At 37.8% G+C, this 23,699-nt stretch overlaps 1 protein-coding gene across 3 annotated transcripts; it reads right to left on the minus strand.

Moving 5' to 3' along the window:
- Positions 1-7,340: 7,340 nt before the first annotated feature.
- LOC107680970 (F-box only protein 38-like) lies at positions 7,341-22,997 on the minus strand. 3 transcript variants are annotated; one of them, XM_016477074.1, is made up of 21 exons: positions 22,697-22,997; positions 22,027-22,254; positions 21,727-21,860; positions 18,985-19,148; positions 18,713-18,878; positions 18,346-18,621; positions 18,024-18,117; positions 17,805-17,935; positions 16,656-16,826; positions 16,345-16,487; positions 15,932-16,130; positions 14,811-14,939; positions 14,549-14,716; positions 13,669-14,250; positions 12,450-12,550; positions 12,267-12,369; positions 12,012-12,178; positions 10,593-10,738; positions 8,944-9,047; positions 8,550-8,663; positions 7,341-8,277 (listed from the first exon to the last, which is right to left on the minus strand). In XM_016477074.1, exons 2-21 carry the CDS (start codon positions 22,155-22,157, stop codon positions 8,099-8,101), a joined length of 3,402 nt encoding a protein of 1,133 aa, XP_016332560.1. In that variant the 5' UTR covers positions 22,158-22,254; positions 22,697-22,997; the 3' UTR covers positions 7,341-8,098. The 3 variants fall into 3 exon arrangements, with proteins under 3 accessions (XP_016332560.1, XP_016332559.1, XP_016332558.1); XM_016477073.1 differs by having other exon boundaries at positions 22,027-22,257; XM_016477072.1 differs by having other exon boundaries at positions 22,027-22,997.
- Positions 22,998-23,699: the final 702 nt, after the last annotated feature.

A 23,699-nucleotide genomic window follows, 5' to 3' on the forward strand; every position in this document is an offset into this window, starting at 1 on the left:
AATCACGTTTCTCCAAAAGCATCCTTTTATCAGGAGAGATGGCACAGAGACCTCTGCAAACATAAAAATTTCAGCTGGGTCAGATGAACCACTCTGCAGAGGATACGGCAGGTCATTGACTCAAAATAGATAAAGAGGACAAGCCTTGATATCATAATATGTACATTTATTTTTGTATCCTCTGATGCTTGCATTGCGATTTATGAAAGCTAGTGCATTAGCAGTGACCCAGAAATAACAAAAAGGGCATTGAAGAGCATCACAGGAAAATAAGATTTCAAATCTACACTTCCATTTGCCAATAATTTAAAGAAAGTTACTTACTGTGACTGGCTTATGGACATTTCTATCAAGTCCATTAACCTTCCTTAAGTCAAGCTAAATGTTATAAATGCATGTTTATCACATAAGAGTCATATCCCGGCACTGTCCTCTGAATGACCTCTCTGTACGGCAGGAATACCTTGCAGTAGATCACCGTTCCCTGGCCGTACTGGCTGGACAGTCATTGGATTATCTCTACACGCTCAAGATTCATTTGCTTTACCTTCACATGCCCTGAAGGAAGAGAGCCAGCCAAGGTGTCTAATTTAACTGGCCTGTCACATCTGGTTGTACTTACGTCCACCAGAGCAGGTTCAGCACATCCTTTAGCACATAGCCAGGGAGGTAAATGACAAAAGCCATGCACGCACACATGGCAGGATGTATCAGCAACGGGAGAACAATAGATTCCCAGTGCCTGACAGCTGGAGCTGTGCTCTGTGTTTGATGGAGACCAGTGGGGTGTTCTCATTCTTTACATGTATTCCTGCAGCACTGTTTACACTACATCTGACACCACTGGATCTTACGGGTTTCTTTGTACGGTGGATTCAAAAGTCTTAAGACCACTTGTGAAAATACATTTATTTGCACTGAAGCAGCATATTAAAGGGATAGTTCACCCCAAAATGAAAATGCTGTCATTAATTACTCACCCTCATGTTGTTCCAAAGCTGTAAGACCTTTGTTCATCATTGGAACACAAATTAAGATATTTTTGATGAAATCCGAGGGCTTTCTGACCCTGCATAGACAGCAATTGAACTACCACGTTCAAGGCCTAGAAAGGTAGGACATCATTAAAATAGTCCATGTGACATCAGTGGTTCAAGCGCAATGTTATGAAGCTACGAGAATACTTTTTGTGAACATGCATCAAAGACTGACATGGAAGAGAAGAAATTGTTGAATAAAATTGATATTTTTGTTTTCTTTGCACACAAAAAGTATTCTCGTAGCTTCATAACATTACGGTTGAACCATTGATGTCACATGGACTATTTTAACGATGTCCTTACTACCTTTCTGTTGTCAGTTCCGTTGCTGTCTATTCAGGGTCAGAAAGCATTTGGATTTCATAAAAAGTATCTTAATATCTTAATTTGTGTTACAATGATGAACAAAGGTCTTACAGGGTTGGAACGACATGAGGGTGAGTGATTAATGACAGAATTTTCATTTTTGGGGGGACTATCCTTTTAAGTAATGTGACCTACTGTAAAATGACCTAGTTTTTACAACTATTTTTTTTTAATGCAATTTTATTAACCCTTAAATGCATACCTCGGGTCTTTAGCGACCCGGGACATAATTCTCTACCCTCTCCTCCTTCAATTTTTTTTTAAGTTAGACATAAACTTTCTTAGTATTCCTCAATCTATTAATTATAAACAATATAACAAGAAGAAAATAGTAAAATATAAAAGAATGCCTGTTTTCTAATACATTTTTTGTAAAAAGTGTTTAGGGTCGCTAGAGATCCGAGGTATGTAAATGTGTAAGTATTTTTTCCTGCGCAACTATATTTACATATCTGATGACTCAATATGCTCAATAAATTTTTTTCCTCAAGGTGGCACTGTTTGATACACAATGATGACGTGACGTTTCACTCATAATTACCGCAGGCATAAAACAAACTAATATCGTAAGCAAAAATTGAAGTGGTTTGAATGGCTTTACTGCAGAGCAATTACTATACGCAATGAAATATAAATGTCACTGTCATTTGATGCTGGATGTGGTGAATAAGCTGCCAGTGATCAAAATATTGAATATGAAGTCATTGAAAACGATAGTTTTGAGAATATGGCTAAGATCGCGAATATGCGGCAGATGCTGAATGTACTGTGGAAGTGCGCTCTGACGATGACAGCGATGGTAAAATCATCTATTCAAATTGAACCCTTTTAAGTTTCAAAAGGTAATGAAATATGCTTTATTTTATTCTTCTGTAATCGTTCTTAAAATATCAAGAGGATTTTTTGCTATTGCAGAAGCTAGAGATCCATCCGTACTGGATATATAGGTCCGGGTCGCTAAAGACCCGAATATGTAATAATGATTGGCGAAACATTCATGCATTTAAGGGTTAATTTTAAGAATATAATGAGAAAAGGAAGTTAATTTGAGATAAATATAAATAAATTTAATACTTTTTTCATATCATTTAAATGCAACTGGCAGAAATGTGTTCACGACCATTTTTTTAAAAAGCTTTTCCAGTTGTTCATGATTTACTGGATAAGAATTGAAAAAAATTTTTTTTACTTATTATTATAAGTAAAAATTTTTATAAAATAGTATAAAAATATTTTACGTAGTTTCCACCCTATAAAATATGTGTATGCATTATAAAAATTCCAATGGAGATTTGAGATTTTATTAACATGATTTCTTCAGGTCTAGAAATCACACATTTCAGGGCTGTACAGTGCGACATATATGTCGCACGTGCTACGAAATACCTGGTCTGTGCGATGAATAAATTTACCACTGTAGCACGCGTGCGATACAGTTTTCTGGTTATGTCTAAAATGAAAGTAAACAGTTGAGAGAGAAACGTGTACAGCTCTTAAAGGGACAGTAGCTACTAAACATGCTGCCGACTGTCATTAAAGGGATAGTTCACCCAAAAAATTCACGTACAGCCCTGCATTTGTAATGAGTAAATGAGTCAAAGACAGTAGCTGAGGTGTTGAATTAAAATGAGATTTTTGAGAGTACACTAGTCAGATAATGTTAGTATGTAAAAATTCATTGCATCATGTTTTATAGCTTTTAGAGGTCTCTAAGACACTAAACATTTTTATGGAAGCTATTTAAAGCACGTTATCAAATTGAAATGTTGTTTATAAGCAGTTGTCAGGAGATGAGGAAAAGTTAAACACATTCAGCATATTTCAGTGTTGTTGTTTTTTGAGCTATTGAAAAGGCCTCGGGATCTCTCAGGCCCTAACAGAACACGAAGGTTAAATATCTCTTCAATTTACGTCATTACTTTTATTTATTTTAAACAACTCAAAATCCTAAAACTTTTTGTGCATTTCCTGATTTAAATGACAAATGACAGCTTTTTATGGTGGTCTGACTTTTATTCCACTGTACATTCAGACTGGCCTTTATAAAGACTAGCTTAGCTACACTTCCCTTTTCTCTGAAAACTATCTGCAAACACTCTAAAGATGATAAAGCTTTCAGCTTGGAGGAGTTTTTTCTCTTTATAAGGCTTTGACTCTTAACATTTCAACATGGTGCATTAACCCCTAAGATGTTTGTTCTCCCTTTGAAAATGCATTACGTCACCAACCACTTGCATCTTTTGCCCTTAACCGAGGAAGGAGAAGGAATGTTAGGGGCTGGAAAACAAATAATGCTGGGGGAAAAAATCTCCTTGGAGTTTAATTAGCTGGAATGGGACAAAGGAGGAAAAACTCCATCAGGAAATTAGACTCAATGAGACTCAATGAGACCAGCTGCAACCTGACTGTATTGATTCATGTAGTCAGTCCATGCACAGATGATCGATGTACGCATAGTGTTTTGTGAGGATTAGTGGCTCTGGAGAGCCTCAAAGAGAGGAAATGATGTTTACATGAACTGTGAACTACAACAAGAGACAATTCAAAGTGCAAGCTGACAAAAGTAATAGTGTGATTCCAGACAGAAGATTAAAGGTGCAGTAGGAGATTTTGGAAAATGCTAACTTTAGCCTGATAGCATTGAAAGCGAACGTCCCACCCTCCCTGCAATCGCCGTCCAAAGCCACGCCCCCTGAACGCATAGATGCTCACAGACCAGAATACCAGAGACAACATTACTACAATAGGCTACATCAGCAGTTCCCAATTCCAGCCCACGTTCCGAAGTGAAGTAAACTTCAACGGATTTCCACTGCTCAGGGAGGAGGGAGCAATGAACACTGTGTAGGGATCATATGGATCGGAACACAGTTCATGCACATAGCTCACTTCTAACTACAGAATATATAAATACAGATAAATACATTTAGACCACTTAACTTAATGATTGCTATCGGGATGTGAAGAGACTTTCAACCAGCATAACAAAAAATGTTTCTGAAGACAATCACCTATTGCACCTTTAACTAAGATAAAAAAAAAAAAACATTTAAATGGAGCTTTATAATTTTAAATAGATTTATAGCCAATGATTATAAATGTAAAAACAAAAATTTTTAAGATTTAGATATATGCAAATAAGTATTTATAAGTTGTATCAGAGAATAAGATGACTGACCTGATTATGCTGCAATGTGCCATAGTGTTCTTTAACCACAATCTCTGGTTCCGGAAATATTCTTCATATTATTTATTTTTTTCCACAGGGATTTTAAAAGTCTTACCTATGAGGTTAATCACAATATTGCTTACTTTGATTTGAAGCAAGTGCAAAAAGTGCAAAAGTGCAAAAAGACAAGACAAGTTTTAATGAGGGAAAGAACTGCAACCCTATTAAGCTTTTAGAATGACAATCAAAATAAAAATTATGGTTTATATAGGAAATATATATACTAAATTTTTTGAAAAAATGTTAAATACAAAAATCATATATTATCTAACCGTAGGTGTCATGGTGGATCGGTGGAAGGTTTATACATGATATAAAATCAGTTTCTCTATAAAGAACAAAACATCAACACAAACCACATGCTTGTGTTTACTTCTTCGCGTGTTTGGCTCAAGACAGCCGAAACCGATTAACATGTTGTGTCCTACAAGGAAAAAGTCTGTTTCACCACGGAGATTGATTTCTCTTGGTGAAACTGACTGGATTTCATTTGGAAATGTTGCAGGTTTGGCCAGCCCCCTCAGACAGGAACTGAGTACAGGAGGGGTTCTGCTCGAACCATAAATCTCTCCTCTTCCTGCTTATACAGTGTTAAGCGACAAATGACCTGAAACATTAAACACCTTTGTGGTGTCAGTGACACATTGTAAACAATGTGACAGGACTAAATCCAGAATGGGTCATTTACAACAGCAAAGTGTGTAGACAAACTCCCCTCTCTTGGCTTGTGGGTTATTGAACGCAGCCCGTGTCTATGGAAATGGATTTTACATGCACGTGTCTGCTGTACTGAAGGCATGTGGGACTGTTATACTATAACTGCAGACTAATTGAGAAACTGACTGCTACTTTGCTCACATAATTAGACACATGCAGCTCTGTAAAAATAACTTTATAAAGGGGATGAAGAATAAGAGCAGTGTTGACTTTCAGACAAACAGCACAATTGCAAAATTATACTACTTTTTATGAATTACACAGTTCATCAAAAATGTCGTAATTTGTGTTCTGAAGATGAATGAAGGTCTTACGGGTTTGGAAGGACATGAGGGTGAGACATTAATGAGAGAATTTTCGTTTTTGGGTCAACTATCCCTTTAAACATACAAGTTAATATCACGTGCTTACACAGTACTGTTTCCATCCTGAATGCGGCCGCGTTTTGAATAAATGTACTGATTATCAGTTGACTGGGTGATTCAATGAATCATTTATCTGCATTTTTTAACAAATGGACTGAGTGAATGATTCAATGATTCACTACATCTGTAACATTTAGCCTACATTACATTTACATTTAATCATTTAGCAGATGCTTTTATCCAAAGTGACTTACAAATGAGGAAAATAATAGCAATCAAACAAAAGAGCACCAATGTGTAAGTGCTGTGATGTAGCACGGGTTTTATAACAGATAAGAAGTAGATAGAATATAAATAGAATAGAGATAAGCTAGTGTTTAAAGGGTTATTTTTTATAGTAAATAAAAAGGAAAATAAGTAGATACAATAGAAAAATAGAGAACACTAAAGGATTAGAGGGTCATGTTTTTTGTTTTTCTTTACAAAAACGATATCTATATTAGCCTCCACATTAGTGCAATATAATGTTCAAAGTCCCTTTAATATCTTAAGTCTTTGGTTCCATTCATCACAATTGCCTGCTGCAGTTATGTCACCTACCACTTTAAGTGCGCAAGCTCTTTAACATTGGGTGGATTCTGATTGGCTATCAGTGTTTTTATAATTTCTCACACCACAGCTATAAGGACATAGAGGAATATGATTGGAATCAGTTTCAGAATTATTATTTACATCTAATGATAAAAACAATGACACATTTTAAAAGCTCAAACATTTAAAGCTGCAGACAACATAACTGCAATGTGCACTTATAATAAACAGAACATTATATATGGTATAAGTAGTGTGTACTTATACCAAGAATACCAAAATATACCAAGAATAATTATATACATTTACATTTACATTTATATACTGTATATACACACAATACGAGAAAAACAATAACAGTCATGACAGAATGTCTTAGTGAAATATTTATTCTTTTATATAAACATATAAAACAAATCATTTAAATACAGAACATCTGTACACAACCTTTGTACACAAGTTTCTGTAGTGCTCAGCATGGGTGCAGATTCAATCCATCCAGTTTCTTGGCTTTTAAACATGGCAGAGTGGGTCACCTAGAAAAGCACAAAGTAGAGCAGCAAGACGGTGGTTTTCATGCATTAACAGATCCTAGACTCTCAATCCTCTTCTAATTGAGTTCATTTCCTTACCATTCAAAACAAACACCAGTTGCTGAACTCTATTCTGCACCAAGCAGGCAGTTAAGACACAGTGTGTATTTAATATTATTCGCATAATGCAACTAAGCAACTATGTGAAGCATTAGGCAAGTAGGAGGAACACAATCATCCAGAAACAGTAATGCTGACTTCTGTTGTAGGTTATAATGCAAGTTAACAGCACAGGGCCATTTCTGAAAATGCTTCACCATATGAAGAGAGCGAGTTTGTGAGGAAAAGAGCATGTGCGTCAAGTCATCTGAAGATGAATAAGGGATATGCCTGGCAACTTTATCTACTGTGCTTCTGATTTAAAACTATTCTACTGGAGTTCCATAAAAAGTGGGTTTAACTAAGGGGAAAAGTCTAAAAAATTGTACTCCACAATTCTTTAGCTCAATGAAGAGCACAAAGAGGAAAACGAGCTACACTTATTCACCGATTCTGCCACGTTCCTTTCATGGGCCAAGAAACATTTAATCTCTTCACCAGGTTCCGAGTTAAACTGACTTACAGCACCGTTAATAGTGAAAAAACACATAAGCCAACTTCTGGAGAAAAGGTGAGAGAAAAACAAAAATAAAATATGACTTAATAAAACAAAGGTCTCTCAAAAGGTATGATGTGCAAAAAAAAAAAGAACAATGTTATTGCCTGAAACGGTGCAGACACGACGTGAAATCATGCCAAGTGGCCAACAAAAAAGAAAAATCTACCAAGAACAACATTTCTGTCTCCACCAAAAAAAAGTGATTTCATATGCCGCCTGTCATGGCTCTGCATGTCTTTTTCCATGTGTGCAACTGCAGCAACAAAAACAACTGCTGACACCATCACCCCTCTTTACCGTAAGTGTGCTGCCGCTCATCCTTCATGTAATGAACACAAGCAAAGCAGCCGGGTGACACCATTACTCTACAGTTCATTAGTCTAGAATGAACTCACAAAAAGACAATGGCTGATTGAAAGCGATCACTCTCTGTTTCAAGTCAACTCCGAGATAAAGGCAACTGGAAATGCCTCTGTATTCCACACTGAGGCTGCATCTAAGATGCCCCTCTGTTCTTGCACAGAGGTGGTCAGAGCCTGGCAGGGAGTTGAAGAGCCCTCTCCAGCATCTCCAGGCCCTCTGGCTGAGCAGTGATTGTTCTAGATGTAGTCGTCATCCACCGGTTCCCCCCGAACGTCGCAGTAGTGGATGAAGACGACCACCACACGCTGGAAAACACCCCTACGTGTCTGCCGTCGCTCTGAGATCTCCTCACCGATGGTCTCCATGCAGATGTCAGCCGAGAGCTGTCCCTTACGCCGTGGCGCATAGATAGTGGCTGACAGAAAGGAACATTTCAGAGAGTGAGCGAGAGAGACTGGTTTAAAAAAAACAAAAGAGGCTTCTTTCAAAAACATTAAACAATCTAACCAAGCTCAAACGTATATGATGTTATATAATTCATGTGATTGAATAATCAAAATAAAAAAAAGATGGAAAAATAACACTGGTTGACCAAATATCAATTGTGCTATAGTTATGCCGCATCTGTATCTGAATATTAACACCTGAACTTTGTAGTAATTTCATGATGGACAGTGTGTTACTTACTACTTTCATCATCCTCAAAGTCGTATCGGGCGTAACTGTTGGGCTCTGCTGTGCGTAACGAGCGAAGCCACGGGAAATCTGTGATCATTGAATACGGCGCCCCATCTACTACTCCTAAAGCACAGGGAGTGTGGGAAAGATTGAATGCCATTACTTTTTTATTCCTTTAAAACTGAAAGGGATCTTGTAAACATTCATGGGCAGCTTCGACATTATGGGAGTCTGCAACTTTTCTCACCCATTAAGATGATTAAGTTTGTGGAAGGGATTTGGGAAATGTAAATGCAACTGTAAATTTCTCTCTCCTCTCTCTCACACATACTATAACTGTTTCCAGAGGAAGTGAGGGGAACTTGGGGTTAGTCTCGAAGGACCCTGATCTGTTTCCTCTCACCCTCTAAAGTGTAGATGTCTCGGCCCCAGGGATAGGTGGGATACTTCTTTACATCCTCTTCCGTCCGTGTGGCCTCCGGAAAGAATTCATACTTGATGAGTTCTCTTGTGAAAGGATAAAAACACAGCTTGTGAGTTTTTGGGTCTACCATGATAAGAAAATAGTGCCATCTGTTGGACAAAGCAGGAATGAGTCATGCAACAAAACAATTAGACATTACAGCATTCTAAAGATTATAAACACTAAAACGCTAAACAATGCTTTTATTCTTGGTGTATATCAGAATCTGTTAAAATGTAAATATTCTTATAAGTGATGCAGTTTTATGAGTACTGTATTATGGGTAATGTAGACCACTCACTGGCTAATGTTGGCAATGGTGTCCATCCAGCTACGTACGCGCACCTTGTTCCTGACATTGGGTGGGTTGCTGAACTCATGGATAATAGCAATATGGTATGGATACGGACCACTGAAGAGCTTTTTCTCCAGAGCTAGAGAATCAATCTGGATGTTGAAAAGAACATGACTGTAACATATTGTTCTTTAAATACCTCAAATACCATTTAAAGGGCTCAAAAACAAAGCTGTAATGTAACTAAATATTAAGCAATTCTAAATGAATTGATGCAAAACGTCAATGATTTCTTCATTCAAGATGATTACATTACAAACTATTCTAATAATTTCCTACTTGCAAAACCGCATCTATGTCAGCCATCATATTATAATGTTATTTTTATTACATATCAATTAAAACCAATAAAATCCAATAATGTCCAATAAAATCATAAAAATCTAAGTGTTTAGGTTTGCAAAGTATATATACACACACACACACGCGCGCATTCAAAAGTATGGGATCAGTAAGATTTTTAAATATATTTTAGAGGAAGTCTCTCATGCTATACAAGGTTGCATGTATTTGATCAAATACACACACACACACATGTCTGGTCAGCTATCCTTGTGGGGACTCTCCATAGGCGTAATGGTTTTTCTACTGTACAGACCATATATGCTATTGCCCTACACCAACCCTACACCTAAACCTACCCCTCACAGGAAACTTTCTACAGTTTTAGATTTTCAAAAAACTTAATTCTGTATGATTTATAAGCTTTTGTACCCGTGGGGACCACAATTTAGGTCCCCACCGTGACACGAGTCCCCATGAGTCTGTGTGTAGTCAGGTTTAAGTCCCCACCAGGATATATAAACCAGTACACACATACACACACACACACAAACAGTAATATAGAGAAATATTAGTACGAGTTAAAATAACTGTTACTTTGCCGAACAGAGAGTTCAAAAGAACAGCACTTATTTAAAATTCAAATGTTCTTCCCTGACATTTCTAAACAATTTAATGCAGCCCTGCTGAATAAAAGTATTAATTTCTTAAAAAAAAAATCGTACTGACCCCAAACTTTAGAATCACAATAATTTAACAACAATATCCAATATATCTCAATAATCTAAATGTATAAGTTTGCAAAGCATAAAAACGTATGCACATGAATAATGAACATAAAATGCTGTTACAATGCAGAAAACTGTCAGCAAACTTTCTCACACTGGCCCTGGGCCATTCTTGCTGTTGCGCCCTGTTTTAATTTTAAATCTGGGGGACGTAGACCACTCACTGGCTAATGTTGGCAATGGTGTCCATCCAGCTACGTACGCGCACCTTGTTCCTGACATTGGGTGGGTTGCTGAACTCATGGATAATAGCAATATGGTATGGATACGGACCACTGAAGAGCTTTTTCTCCAGAGCTAGAGAATCAATCTGGATGTTGAAAAGAACATGACTGTAACATATTGTTCTTTAAATACCTCAAATACCATTTAAAGGGCTCAAAAACAAAGCTGTAATGTAACTAAATATTAAGCAATTCTAAATGAATTGATGCAAAACGTCAATGATTTCTTCATTCAAGATGATTACATTACAAACTATTCTAATAATTTCCTACTTGCAAAACCGCATCTATGTCAGCCATCATATTATAATGTTATTTTTATTACATATCAATTAAAACCAATAAAATCCAATAATGTCCAATAAAATCATAAAAATCTAAGTGTTTAGGTTTGCAAAGTATATATACACACACACACACGCGCGCATTCAAAAGTATGGGATCAGTAAGATTTTTAAATATATTTTAGAGGAAGTCTCTCATGCTATACAAGGTTGCATGTATTTGATCAAATACACACACACACACATGTCTGGTCAGCTATCCTTGTGGGGACTCTCCATAGGCGTAATGGTTTTTCTACTGTACAGACCATATATGCTATTGCCCTACACCAACCCTACACCTAAACCTACCCCTCACAGGAAACTTTCTACAGTTTTAGATTTTCAAAAAACTTAATTCTGTATGATTTATAAGCTTTTGTACCCGTGGGGACCACAATTTAGGTCCCCACCGTGACACGAGTCCCCATGAGTCTGTGTGTAGTCAGGTTTAAGTCCCCACCAGGATATATAAACCAGTACACACATACACACACACACACAAACAGTAATATAGAGAAATATTAGTACGAGTTAAAATAACTGTTACTTTGCCGAACAGAGAGTTCAAAAGAACAGCACTTATTTAAAATTCAAATGTTCTTCCCTGACATTTCTAAACAATTTAATGCAGCCCTGCTGAATAAAAGTATTAATTTCTTAAAAAAAAAATCGTACTGACCCCAAACTTTAGAATCACAATAATTTAACAACAATATCCAATATATCTCAATAATCTAAATGTATAAGTTTGCAAAGCATAAAAACGTATGCACATGAATAATGAACATAAAATGCTGTTACAATGCAGAAAACTGTCAGCAAACTTTCTCACACTGGCCCTGGGCCATTCTTGCTGTTGCGCCCTGTTTTAATTTTAAATCTGGGGGAAGATAAGCTGCATTTATAAACACATTTCTATACTTTTTTGAATGTTGCACTTACGCAATCAATAGTAATACTGTATACTCGTGAGTTTCATCAGATGTGACAATTGTAAATCTTACGTCAACACAATATTCAGAATAACACTGACCTGCTGCATAGGCCTCATGTAGATGATGCGGTTTCTCTCCGGTGGCATCCGTAAGATCTGATCAAGCACCTGCTCCATGTCCAACTTCTTACATTGTGCGTAATCAAAGCGGTTTACTACGGGGGCACTTTCTACCACCAAGTGTTTCAGCACCCTACAGCGTGTTGCTTGGGGAAGAAAGAATCAAATTACACCTTAAGATCTGATACAGTTTGACTCCTATGTCAAAGTCATCATGTTCTGCTATGAACTCACCATGGACAAACATCATTTTGGGGCACTCCTTGAGGACCAGGTCTGTGATGCCACAGTTTGTAAGTGTGATTCCTACCAGGTTTTTAGATTTAAGGCTGAGCACCTGTATGATGTGAAAAATAATTCTGTAAGAAAGTGCACTGAAGAAATATTTAGTTGAGTGAAACAAGATCATGAACCCACCTGCACATGGTCATCTTCAGTCACAGGATCACTGGTGCTGGTGGACTTGTCTGCCATACGTTTCCTCTTCACTGCAACCCGAGGCTTTGCTTTGGGTAGTTCTGGATATACCAAAAGGTAGTGAGAAATTAAATGGAAGTCTTACTGATTGTCCAATTCATCTTCTCACAGTCATTGTTGATAAATAATGACAGAATTTTCATTTTTGGTGAAATATTCTTTTAAGTAAAATTTGAATGTAATTTTAAAAGTATATGCGTTTGTAAATACACTATCATTCAAAACTTGGGGGTCAGTAAGAAATTAATAACTGTATTCAGTAAGGACAGATTAAATGGATCAAGTGACAGTAAAGACTTTTATGATGTTACAAAAGATTTCTATTTCAAATAAATGCTGTTTTTTCCTTTCTATTAATTAAAGAATCATGTAAAAATGCATCACTGTCCCACAAAAATATTAAGCAGCACATTTACACTGATAATAAATGTTTTTGAGCACCAAATCAGCATATTAGAATGATTTCTGAAAGATTATGTGACACTTAAGTCTAGAGTAATAGCTCTGGAAAATTCAGCTTTGACATCACAGGCATACATTACATTAAAAAAATATATATATGTATTAAAACATTTTTTTTTTTTAAATTGTAATAAGTTTTCACTATATTACGGTTTTTAATGTATTTTTGAAGCCCTGGTGAGCACAAAAAACTTCAAAAACATAAAAAAAAAAATCTTACCAACCCCAAATGTTTGAATGGTAATTACAAGTATGTAATGCAATATTCAATATGTTATAAAGTCATCTATTATACTCAAAATGCAACACTGAAAAAGGTAAAAATATTCCTGAAATAAATGCATCTACACATATGAGACATTCTACACGGTCAGTGGCTTTATGCATGCATTCATTTATCAGAAAAAGTCCAATTTCCTACATGCACTATCCTTCTTAGCACTGTGGGTTCACTAGGAATCAAAGTAAGTGTTGCACTTTATCTAAATGTCATGAACAAAAGGAAACATACTGCAATATAACTGCCAATATAGTTTAACAGTGGAGCAATTCAGACCCCCAGCATTCCTCCATCTGCTTTTATGCTATGCACAAACGGCACACCACGAGGGTCCGTTTTTACCCAACTGTGCCTTTTTACCATTTCTCAATTGATTCTCTGACATCCCACTGTGAGAAACCTCTGCTCTCGACTTACCTGACTCACACACCAGGGGCACAGAGGAAAGTCTGCTGCAGGCACGAGTGACCGGTCTCCTAGGAAACTCATCTGTAGGGCTTCTGTGTGATGATCCTTGCTGGTGGCCTGCAGTCCTCTCACTGTGCCCCTCAGATGAGCCCTGAGTCCTGAGTGGAGCGTTGGAGTGCCTGTCCTCCATCTCATCTCCTGCACTCTGCTCTGGGCTATGACGTTCTGATCTATGGCTGTCGCCCCCTGCTTGCAGGCCGTGGCCACCACGAGCTCTGTTTTCAGAGCCGGGACGAGACCTGCTGCACGTGCAGCGAGTCCTCACCATGTCATCCTCCCCTCTACCCGCCCCACCCTGGTCGTCCTGATTGGCCGAGTCCTCCCTCCAGCGGATGGAGCAAACACAGCTGCCGGCAGCGTAGCCTGAAGCAGACCCTGGTCCACTGTTTCTGTCTCTGGACCCACGTTCAGCCGTCTCAGTGGCAGCCTTCATGTCAGCCTTGATCTGCTCGCTGGTCACCTGACAGCCTTTCTCACAGCTGAGGTCCTGAGGTTGCGGTCCACGTCTACGCAGTGGAGTTTTACCTTTACCTGTCAGAATACAGCACAACAAGCGTATCGTCAGCCATCAAAGTTTATTCTCTTCTAATAGTGTCAGTGCAGTCAAACGGATAATATTTCTGAATTTATATGGCCCCAAAAATATTTTAATACGCTTGGCCACCTAAGTTACATGTACAGATAAACTGTATGAATTAAATGATAAATATTGAACAGTGTATATTGATAAAATATATGACAATTTAAAGCAATGATATTCACACATTAAGTTTGGGGTCAGTAAGATTTATTTATTTTTTTGTCTATGAAAATTTTAAATGTGAACTACCATGTGGAGTCATAGCTGTACTGCTCTTCCCCTGGGCTTCTGTCTCAGGGTACTGGCCTTGAGAGAGGGCGGCAGCTGGTGTCCTGATTGGACAGTACTCATCCTCACTGTCCGAGTCTGACACCACCACCGACTGCTTCTTCACTGAGGTTTGAACTCCACTAGGCCCTGAAATAAATCATAAAAGAAAAATCACAAATGTTAACGTCTAATCATCATACGTATACCATCTGTTTGCATTGTTTGCTAGGTTACTTCAGACCTGCTTGTTCTTCATCCTGTTCAAGTGAAGGATTAGTTGTTTGGCTGGAACCCTGGGTCTCTTCCTCAGCCACAAGAACGGGCTCAGGCTCCATGTTGTCTGCCGCCATGCCCTCAACATCGGGAATCTCTGATTGAAGTCAGGAATAAGAGTCAATTCAAAGCTTTCAGCAACCAAACAATCATCAAACACTTGATACGTAAGATTTTGGTAAATGTTCCTGAAAGCAGTCGCTTGTGTGCACCAAGGCTGCATTGATTTGAACAAAAATACAGTAAAAACTACTTTTTTGAAGAATAGAAAGTTCAGAAAAACAGAATTTATTTGAAATAGATTTTTTATATAGATCTTTACGGTCACTTTTGATCTATTGAATGCATCCTTGCTAGTGCTGTCCAATGATTAATTGCATCCAAAATAAAAGAATAAAACCTTTTTGTTTACATAATATATATGTGTGTACTGTGTATATTTATTATGTATATATAATTGCACACACACATGTATATATTTAAGAAAATTAGGTTATGCTTATATATTAAATATATTTATATATAATATAAATTATATGAATATTAATATATACATGTAAATACTAGGGCTGCACGATAAATCGCATGCGATATTTAACGCGCATCTTATCAGTAAAGCCGGTTCTGTAATCAGCGGTCAATCTCCATCACCTGCGGCCTTTCACATTGAGCAGCATTAACTACACAGAGCCGTTGTTCACTGACGAGCTGTGCAAAACCACGTTCATATTCGCGCGATTTTTTGCGCAGCTCGTCAGTGAACAACGGCTCGGTGTAGTTAATGCTGCTCAATGTGAAAGCCCGCAGGTGATGGAGATTTACCGCTGATTACAGAACCGTCTTTACTGACAAGATGCGCGTTAAATATCGCATGCGATTTATCTTGCAGCCCTAGTAAATACATGTAAATATTTTCAAAATATATACTGTATGCGTGTGTATTTATATATACATAATAAATATACACAGTACACACACATATATTATGCAAACAAAAACTTTTGGATCGTGATTAATCGTTTGACGGCACTGAGTAAAAGCATTCATTTCTTTAAAAAAAAACTTTTGAATGATAATGTATATACGTACCCTCTGGGCCACAGGGGTGTTGCTGAGGCACATCTTCGACCCGGTTGTCATTGTTATTTGGTGGAATGTTTGCATTGTTATTGTTCTGGTGATTGTTGTTGTTATTGTTATCATTATCATTGTTGGAATTCTGATTGCTGACCAGGGCAGACGAAACTCCGATACCCGTGCCTGCACTGAGTCCCACGCGGGCACAGCCCTGCGGTAAACAAATAAAGTTAGCATGCCTCATAACATTTAATCTCCTATAGTATATATTATTTTCATTTATATTGTGACTTCTTTACTGTTCAAAAGTACACATTGTAATTATTGTACATAGAAAGACCCTGAACTGTCTGTTTACCTCAAATGGTAAAGATATCTAAGTGATAGTGTCTAGGTAATGAATGAATATCACTCCGTCAACTCACCTTGGGAGGTTCACGAAACATCTGGTCCAGAGAGATGAATTCCAGGCTGGGAAGCATCTCAATGAACTGACTGAACGACTCCAGCTTGATAGCATGACAGCGCATTAGAGTGAGGTCCACCAAGCGACTCCAGCGTGAGTGGTCTTTAACAAAAGGCAGCTAATTTGTCAGATTTAAGAACCAATACTAAAAAATGCATACAATCAACTGTCAGATTTCCAGATAATGCTGATAGAAATGGTCCATTTAAAAAAGAAAAGTACCATCTTAAAGTCAGGATATACATACATAAATGAAGATGGATCCATTACCTGTGATCCAGTTGTGTGGATTGTGAAGATGTGGACAGTTATAAATAACCAGATACTTGATGGTGGTAAACACCTCATTAACAGCCTTCATTCCGATGTCTGTGATGATTCCAGGATTCTCAATTACATCAGCAAGACCGTATTTGACTAACTCAGCATGGCTCATGTTACCTGTGTAAAACATGTTTTATTGCAGGTACATGAAGGGTTAGTTCACCCAAAAATGTGCTCACCTTAATGTTGTTCCAAACCCATAAGAATGTCATTAATCTTTGAAACACAAATTAAGATCTACAAGATATATTGTGGGGGAAGTCGTGGCCTAATGGTTAGAGAGTCGGACTCGTAACCCAAAGGTTGCGGGTTCGAGTCTCGTACCGGCAGGGATTGTAGGTGGGGGGAGTGAATGTACAGCGCTCTTTCCCACCTTCAATACCACGACTGAGGTGCCCTTGAGCAAGGCACCGAACCCCCAACTGCTCCCCGGGCGCCGCAGCAAAAAAATGGCTGCCCACTGCTCCGGGTGTGTGTTCACGGTGTGTGTGTGTGTTCACTGCTGTGTGTGTGCACTTTGGATGGGATAAATGCAGAGCACTAATTCCGAGTATGGGTCACCATACTTGGCCACATGTCACGTCACATATGTTCCTCCATTAAAAGTCTGTTCAACCAAAACCTTGATATCATAAAATTAATCCATATAACGAGCTGCGCAAAAAATCGCGCGAATATGGACGTGGTTTTGCGCAACTCGTCAGTGAACAACGGCTCTGTGTAGTTAATGCTGCTCAATGTGAAAGCCCGCAGGTGATGGAGATTTACCGCTGATTACAGAACCGGCTTCACTGATAAGATGCGCGTTAAATATCACATGTGATTTATCGTGCAGCCCTAATCCATATGAATCAGTTTTATTCTAGTCTTCTGAAGAGACAAACACCGATCAACACATACATAGATCAGGTTAAATATGGTAAACACATGCTCAAATGTGCTTGCATGTCACGTAAAGTTTTGATGGAATGGACTGTCAATGGAGGAATAGAAATCTCTCAGGTTTCATTAAAATATGTTTTGAAGATGAACAAAAGGTTTGGAACGAGATGAGGGTGAGTTATTAATGACAGACATTTTATAACAATGACTTACACTGCAACAGAAATTCATCTACATATCCAAGGTGCAAAGTCTCAAATTGGGGGAACTCCAGTTCAGCCATCTTCAATGCGGAGAACACCCCATCTTTGGTTAAGGAAGGCTGGATTCGAACTTCATGCAACCTGGACAACCAGAGATAAATCTGTCAACATCTATATAGGAATCAGGATAAGTTAATTGTGTTCTTTAAATGTTTAAACACAGATTTACCTGCGAGCAGCAGTAATGATGAGGTAGCCCAGATCCACTTCAAGTGCATTTTTACAGGCACCAAATACAATTGTGTGCAAATTACGAAATCCTCCTAGAAGAGATGTAATTTAGCCAATATGCCAAAGACCTCTAATTTTATTATTCTTGCTCAAAATATGTAATTACTGCATTCACATAGTAAATGGGAAATAGATATTGCAAGAACAACTTGCACAGTCAAAGAAAAAAGTTTTGACTGTGCTTTACAATACTATAATATATTGCTCAGCAGTTTTATATAATTCCTATTTATAAGGAGCTAGCAAAATGCTCCTCCTACCTGACCTCCAGCTATCCTCCACAACATGCTGAATCAGTCCCCCTAAAAAAGGCACCCTCACCAGCTCCAGCTGCTCTAGGTTGCGGGCAGAGGCCAGACCGGTGACAAGAGGCACATACTTTAGAGAATTAGTGGGACCGGCACAGTTCCTCATGACGAACGTACGCAAATTCACACAGAGAAAGTCTTTGAAGGGCTGAGGCTTAGTGAGGCGCACCCATTTCAGGTACAGATGCCTGAGCATGGACAGACAGGGGATCTCTGGCACATTGACACCTATAGGAAAGAGAAAGCGGAATGGTTTGTGACAAGATGATCTAGATGATGTGGAAAACAGTTTGCACAGTGGAAGCAATCTAAAACTCACCGACAAGATGGAGGGTCTGGATTTTAGCTGCAGCTGGAATAGTGAGTTTGTTCTCTGAGGGAATAGGAAAGGCCCCGTTTCGGTTCCTGAACTTCCCTAGAATGTGAACCTGAGGCATGTAGTTCCATATCGCCTCCACCAGCTCCAAATGCGATGTCTCCACACCCTGTAAGAGCAGATATTGTTCTTATTTTCAACCACAGTTGAAAACAGATTGACAAACGTTTTTAGAAACTGAAACAACAACAATCTCATATATATCATAGACTCACTATAAGGTTGGGACAGGCCTGTAGAGCCTCCAAAACACCAGGAATGCTAAAGGCCTCATAACCCCTGACCCTCCTTCTCTCTAGGTAACGTGGATGAAGGCCATACAGCTGTTCCAAATCAGGCATCTTCTTCGTTAGCATGAGGAAACTGGAGTCTGTGAAACCTGAGTTACAACATAAATTCAAACAACTGAATTAACAAAAAATGGACAGAATCACAGTGTCACAAGTGTTTTAAGTGTTGTAAGGCTTTAGGACTGGTATTCTCGGCTTCACTGATTTGGAATACTGTTCAAAACAAATCTATCTTTCAAGAAAGGTTCACATTGGAGTAGACCAATATATATTCCAGGCCTATTAATCAGCTAACCAGAGATCACTGGCACTGGCCAATATCTATCAACAGCTCTGGTAAGAGGTAATAAACACATTCTGTTTTCAATAATTTTAGTGTTTGCAAGTAAAATTGGGTAAAACAACTTTAGCTACAACTGTAACTATATATATATATATATATATATATATATATATATGAATATTGTGAAAAGTTCTTTTTTTTTGTAACTTATTCCAAAAAGTGAAACTTTCATGTATTCTAGATTCATTACATGTAAAGTAAAACATTTCAAAAGTTTTTTTTTGTTTTCATTTTGATGGTTAGAGCTTACAGCTCATGAAAGTCAAAAATCCACTAGTATCTCAAAATATTAGAATATTTCCTAAGATCAAAAAAAAAAAAAAAAAAGGATTTGCAAAAAAGTTCATTTATGCACTCAATACTTGGTCGGGGCTCCTTTAGCACAAATTCCAGCATCAGTGAGATTTGGCATGGAAGTGATCAGCCTGTGGCACTATTGAAGCCCAGGCTTCTTTAATAGCGGCCTTCAGCTCATCTGTATGGTTGAATCGACGGTTTCACATCTTTCTCTTGAAAATATCCCATAAATTCCATATGGGGTTCAGGTCAGGCATGTTGGCTGGCCAATCAAGCACAGTAATATCATGGTCAGCAAACCATGATATTATGGTCAGTTTTGGCACTGTGGGCAGGTGCTTAGTCCTGCTGGAAAAGGAAATCAGCATCTCCATAAAGCTTGTCAGCAGATGGAAGCATAAAGTGCTCCAAAATCTCCTAGACAGCTGCATCCACTGACTTTGGAAACTTCACATTGGACTTCAAGAAGCTTGGATTCTGTACCTCTCCAGTCTTCCTCCAGGATCCAGACCTTGATTTCCAAATGAAATGCAAAATTTACTTTTATCTCAAGTGTTTGAATCAGCTTTGCTTGACAGTATTCTCAAGCTTGGGGTCATCCCTGTTGCTAGTGCACATTTTCCAACCCTTTTTCTTCCTTCCAGTCAACTTTGCATTTAATATGCTTTGATACAGCACTCTGTGAACAATCACCCCTTTCAGTAATGACCTTCTGTGACTTACCCTCTTTGTGGAGGGTGTCAATGATTGTCTTCTGGACCATTGCCAAGTTAGCAGTCTTCCCCATTATTGTGGTTTCAAAGAACAAGAGATACCCGGAATTTATACTGTAGGGATGGTCATTTAATGAAACTCAAATGTAAATATTCTAATATTTTGAGCTACTGGATTTTTGACTTTCATGAGCTGTAAGCTCTAATCATCAAAATAAAAAAATAAAAAAAACTTTTGAAATGTTTTACGTTACATGTAATGAATCTAGAATATATGAAAGTTTCACTTTTTGAAATAAGTTACAAAAAATAACTTTCACAATATTCTAATTTTTTTAGATGCACCTGTATATATAGTTACAGTTGTTATATATATACAGGATATATATATATATATTAGGGCTGCACGATAAATCGCATGCGATATTTAACGCGCATCTTATCAGTAAAGCCGGTTCTGTAAACCACGTTCATATTCGCGTGATTTTTTGCGCAGCTCGTCAGTGAACAACGGCTCTGTGTAGTTAATGCTGCTCAATGTGAAAGCCCGCAGGTGATGGAGATTTACCGCTGATTACAGAACCGGCTTTCTGACAAGATGCGCATTAAATATCGCATGCGATTTATTGTGCAGCCCTAATATATATACTTACAATTAAAAATCTTGGGGTCAGTTTTTTAAGTGAATAATTTTATTGAACAATGATGCATTGAATTAATCAAAAGTGACAGTAAAGACATAAATGCTGTTTTTTTTTTACTCTCTATTCTTCAAATTCTCCTAAAAAAAATCCTGAAAAAAATTTATCACAATTTCCACAAAATATTGCTGTTATAATAAATAATAACTATTCCCAACACTGATGATAATAAGAAACATTTCTTGATCAGCATATTTGAATGATTTCTAGTCTTTTGACACTAAAGACTATTATAATGGAGCTGAAAATACAGCTTAGCCATCACAGAAATAAATCGGCCACTGGACACCATGCATTCTATACATCAGCATAAACCATTATCAACCACTAGATTTAAGTATGGTAAGAAGTATTAAATGTAGCTGAGAGTACTCGGTAATAAATCATAAACAGCTGAGAGTAGTACAGTGTAGGCCTAATCAAAACTTTCAATACACAAATATGCAGGGTAGAGGGATGTGAAAACTTTACTATGTCAAATTAATGAGTATGTTACTTAATCTGATTATAAACTCAAAGCCCTTAGGCAGACAATTCATAACTATTGACTACACATTTATACCAGGTTTAATTATAAACATACTGAAATTTGAGCATTAAGAGTGTCGTCTACCTGAGGGCATGTACTCCCACCACCGGCTGGCACAAAGGTCCACAACCTTCACCACCCGCAAGTACAGAGTCACCGCCTCCCGCAGTTTCCGTGACAGACACTCCATACACATTATGTCCTGCATGGGTAAGTATCTGTGGGGAGATGGACTTATGCATCATAATTCAAGTCAACTATAAACCATTGCAATTTGAGTTAACTTATGACAGCTCTGCCAAAAATCTCTGGAATTGAGAATAGAATCGCAGGGAATACATTTGCTAACTACTGTATTAACTAGTGGTGGGATGTTGTACTGACCGGAATATGTGGCAGAGCACCTCATGTGAGAGCTCGTTGATATAGTCTTTAGGTTCCTCATGTCCAAGAGAGCTTAATGTTCCTCCCCCCAAAATATGAGTCCTGGTGACCTTGCGCCGTGGGCCCATCATGTCCAGGGCAGTGAGATATCCACCAAGGGAAGGTAATAACCTCACTCCCTCAGTCCTGATCCTCTTGTTTGGGGCATCAACACACAATCATCACTCACTGCTTTGTAAAGAATAAATAACGTTACGTCAATTAAATGTCTGAGACAAAAAAAAGGGGGGGGGGGGTCACTTTCACATTACATGTAAATATTTCACGACCACTTTCACAGCTGCCAAAACTAAACAACAGCTCAATGAGGTAAAACTAAAAAAAGCTCCCTAAACACAAGACAATGGACATTAATCTACACCAAACTGGCTGTAGCACTCACAGCAGGCTAAGCTAGTAGGATCTATATCATGATTTCAACACTGGTAGTTAAGAGGCATCATGGCTCAAATGAAGAAGAGCTGAGCCGTTCAGTAATCAGCAGAATGTGAGATGATGATGATGCTGCTGCTGTTTCAAGTTATGATCACCAGCTCTAGCTAGCAATCAGCTGTTAGCAACCTCACCACTGTTGTATAAAGATATAGATCTAACAGTGCTGTAACAAGACCTTTATGAAGTAGCGTTTAGCTGAAATTGGTCCATTTATATTATCTGGTTTTCAGTCGAGCTCATAAGTGCGATTTGTGGTTAGTTTGAAGGTGAGCAGCGGCAGCTGTCTGTCTGAATCCGCGTTCAGCAGCGACGTGAAGCCAGCGTTGGCCTTCCAAACACAAACAGGAAGTTCAGATGTATTTTTGTTTACAAAATAAAAGACGCGGATAACCGGCAAATGGACTGGATTTAACGTATTGCTCACGAAAGGGAGCATGTTCTAAATTACAGAAAAAATATCTTAAAATTAACCACAGGAGGTTTTCTCTTTTTTTGTATATTTAGTAATTTCATTTTTGTTTCTTTATTGTAAAGAAGCAGGAAGCACTAAGTTTCTAAACGGGTGTCTACAGACATGCTGCTACCCTAGTCCAGTGACAATATGTGTAATCGTTGTATGTGCACACTGTGCAGTCAGTTTAAAAAACAGCCAGCTTTGAGATGAAAGACAGTCAGGGAGATAAGGGTAACTTTTCATTTCTTTTATTTTAGTTTCTTTTCTTTTCCTTTCGGACAGTAAGCAAAAATGTTTACTTTGCTTAAAGAATACACTGTTACACTCAAAGAAAACATTTTACTTTATTTAATTTCAGTCATAAAATGAACAAATTGTCTGTTCTAAGGGGAAAAATTCAAACCAATTTTATTAATGCATATGCTTCTCATAATATAAAATTAGTTAATAGTTGTGTTTTACTAGAATGAATTAAACATAAAAAATGGTCAAAAATATGTTTTTTTTAATATAGATTAAGATTACTGCACAATGTATAACCTATTGCACATTAATATCTAATAATTATCTGACTTGAGTATTTATTGACATAGCCTAATTAATCAACAGTAAAGTTAACAGTAAATTAATTTGAAGCTATGTGAGACTATAGTCTTACAATTAAAGGTGCTTCACGATGCCATAGAAGAACCTTTTTTTGTCTAAATGGTTCCATAAAGTACCT

This window comes from Sinocyclocheilus anshuiensis, unplaced genomic scaffold (genome assembly GCF_001515605.1).
Source record: "Sinocyclocheilus anshuiensis isolate Anshui unplaced genomic scaffold, SAMN03320099.WGS_v1.1 scaffold20, whole genome shotgun sequence".
Classification (NCBI taxonomy): Eukaryota; Metazoa; Chordata; class Actinopteri; order Cypriniformes; family Cyprinidae; genus Sinocyclocheilus; species Sinocyclocheilus anshuiensis.

Excerpts from the sequence above, each read along its gene's own strand:
- LOC107680970 (XM_016477074.1), bottom strand. The coding sequence starts at position 22,157 with ATGATGGGCCCACGGCGCAAGGTCACCAGGACTCATATTTTGGGGGGA. Across the intron at positions 16,827-17,804 it reads AGATGAATTTCTGTTGCAGT|GTAACATGAGCCATGCTGAG; the intron begins GTAAGTCATTGT and ends TGTTTTACACAG. Across the intron at positions 10,739-12,011 it reads ACATGAGGCCTATGCAGCAG|ATTGATTCTCTAGCTCTGGA; the intron begins GTCAGTGTTATT and ends TTCAACATCCAG.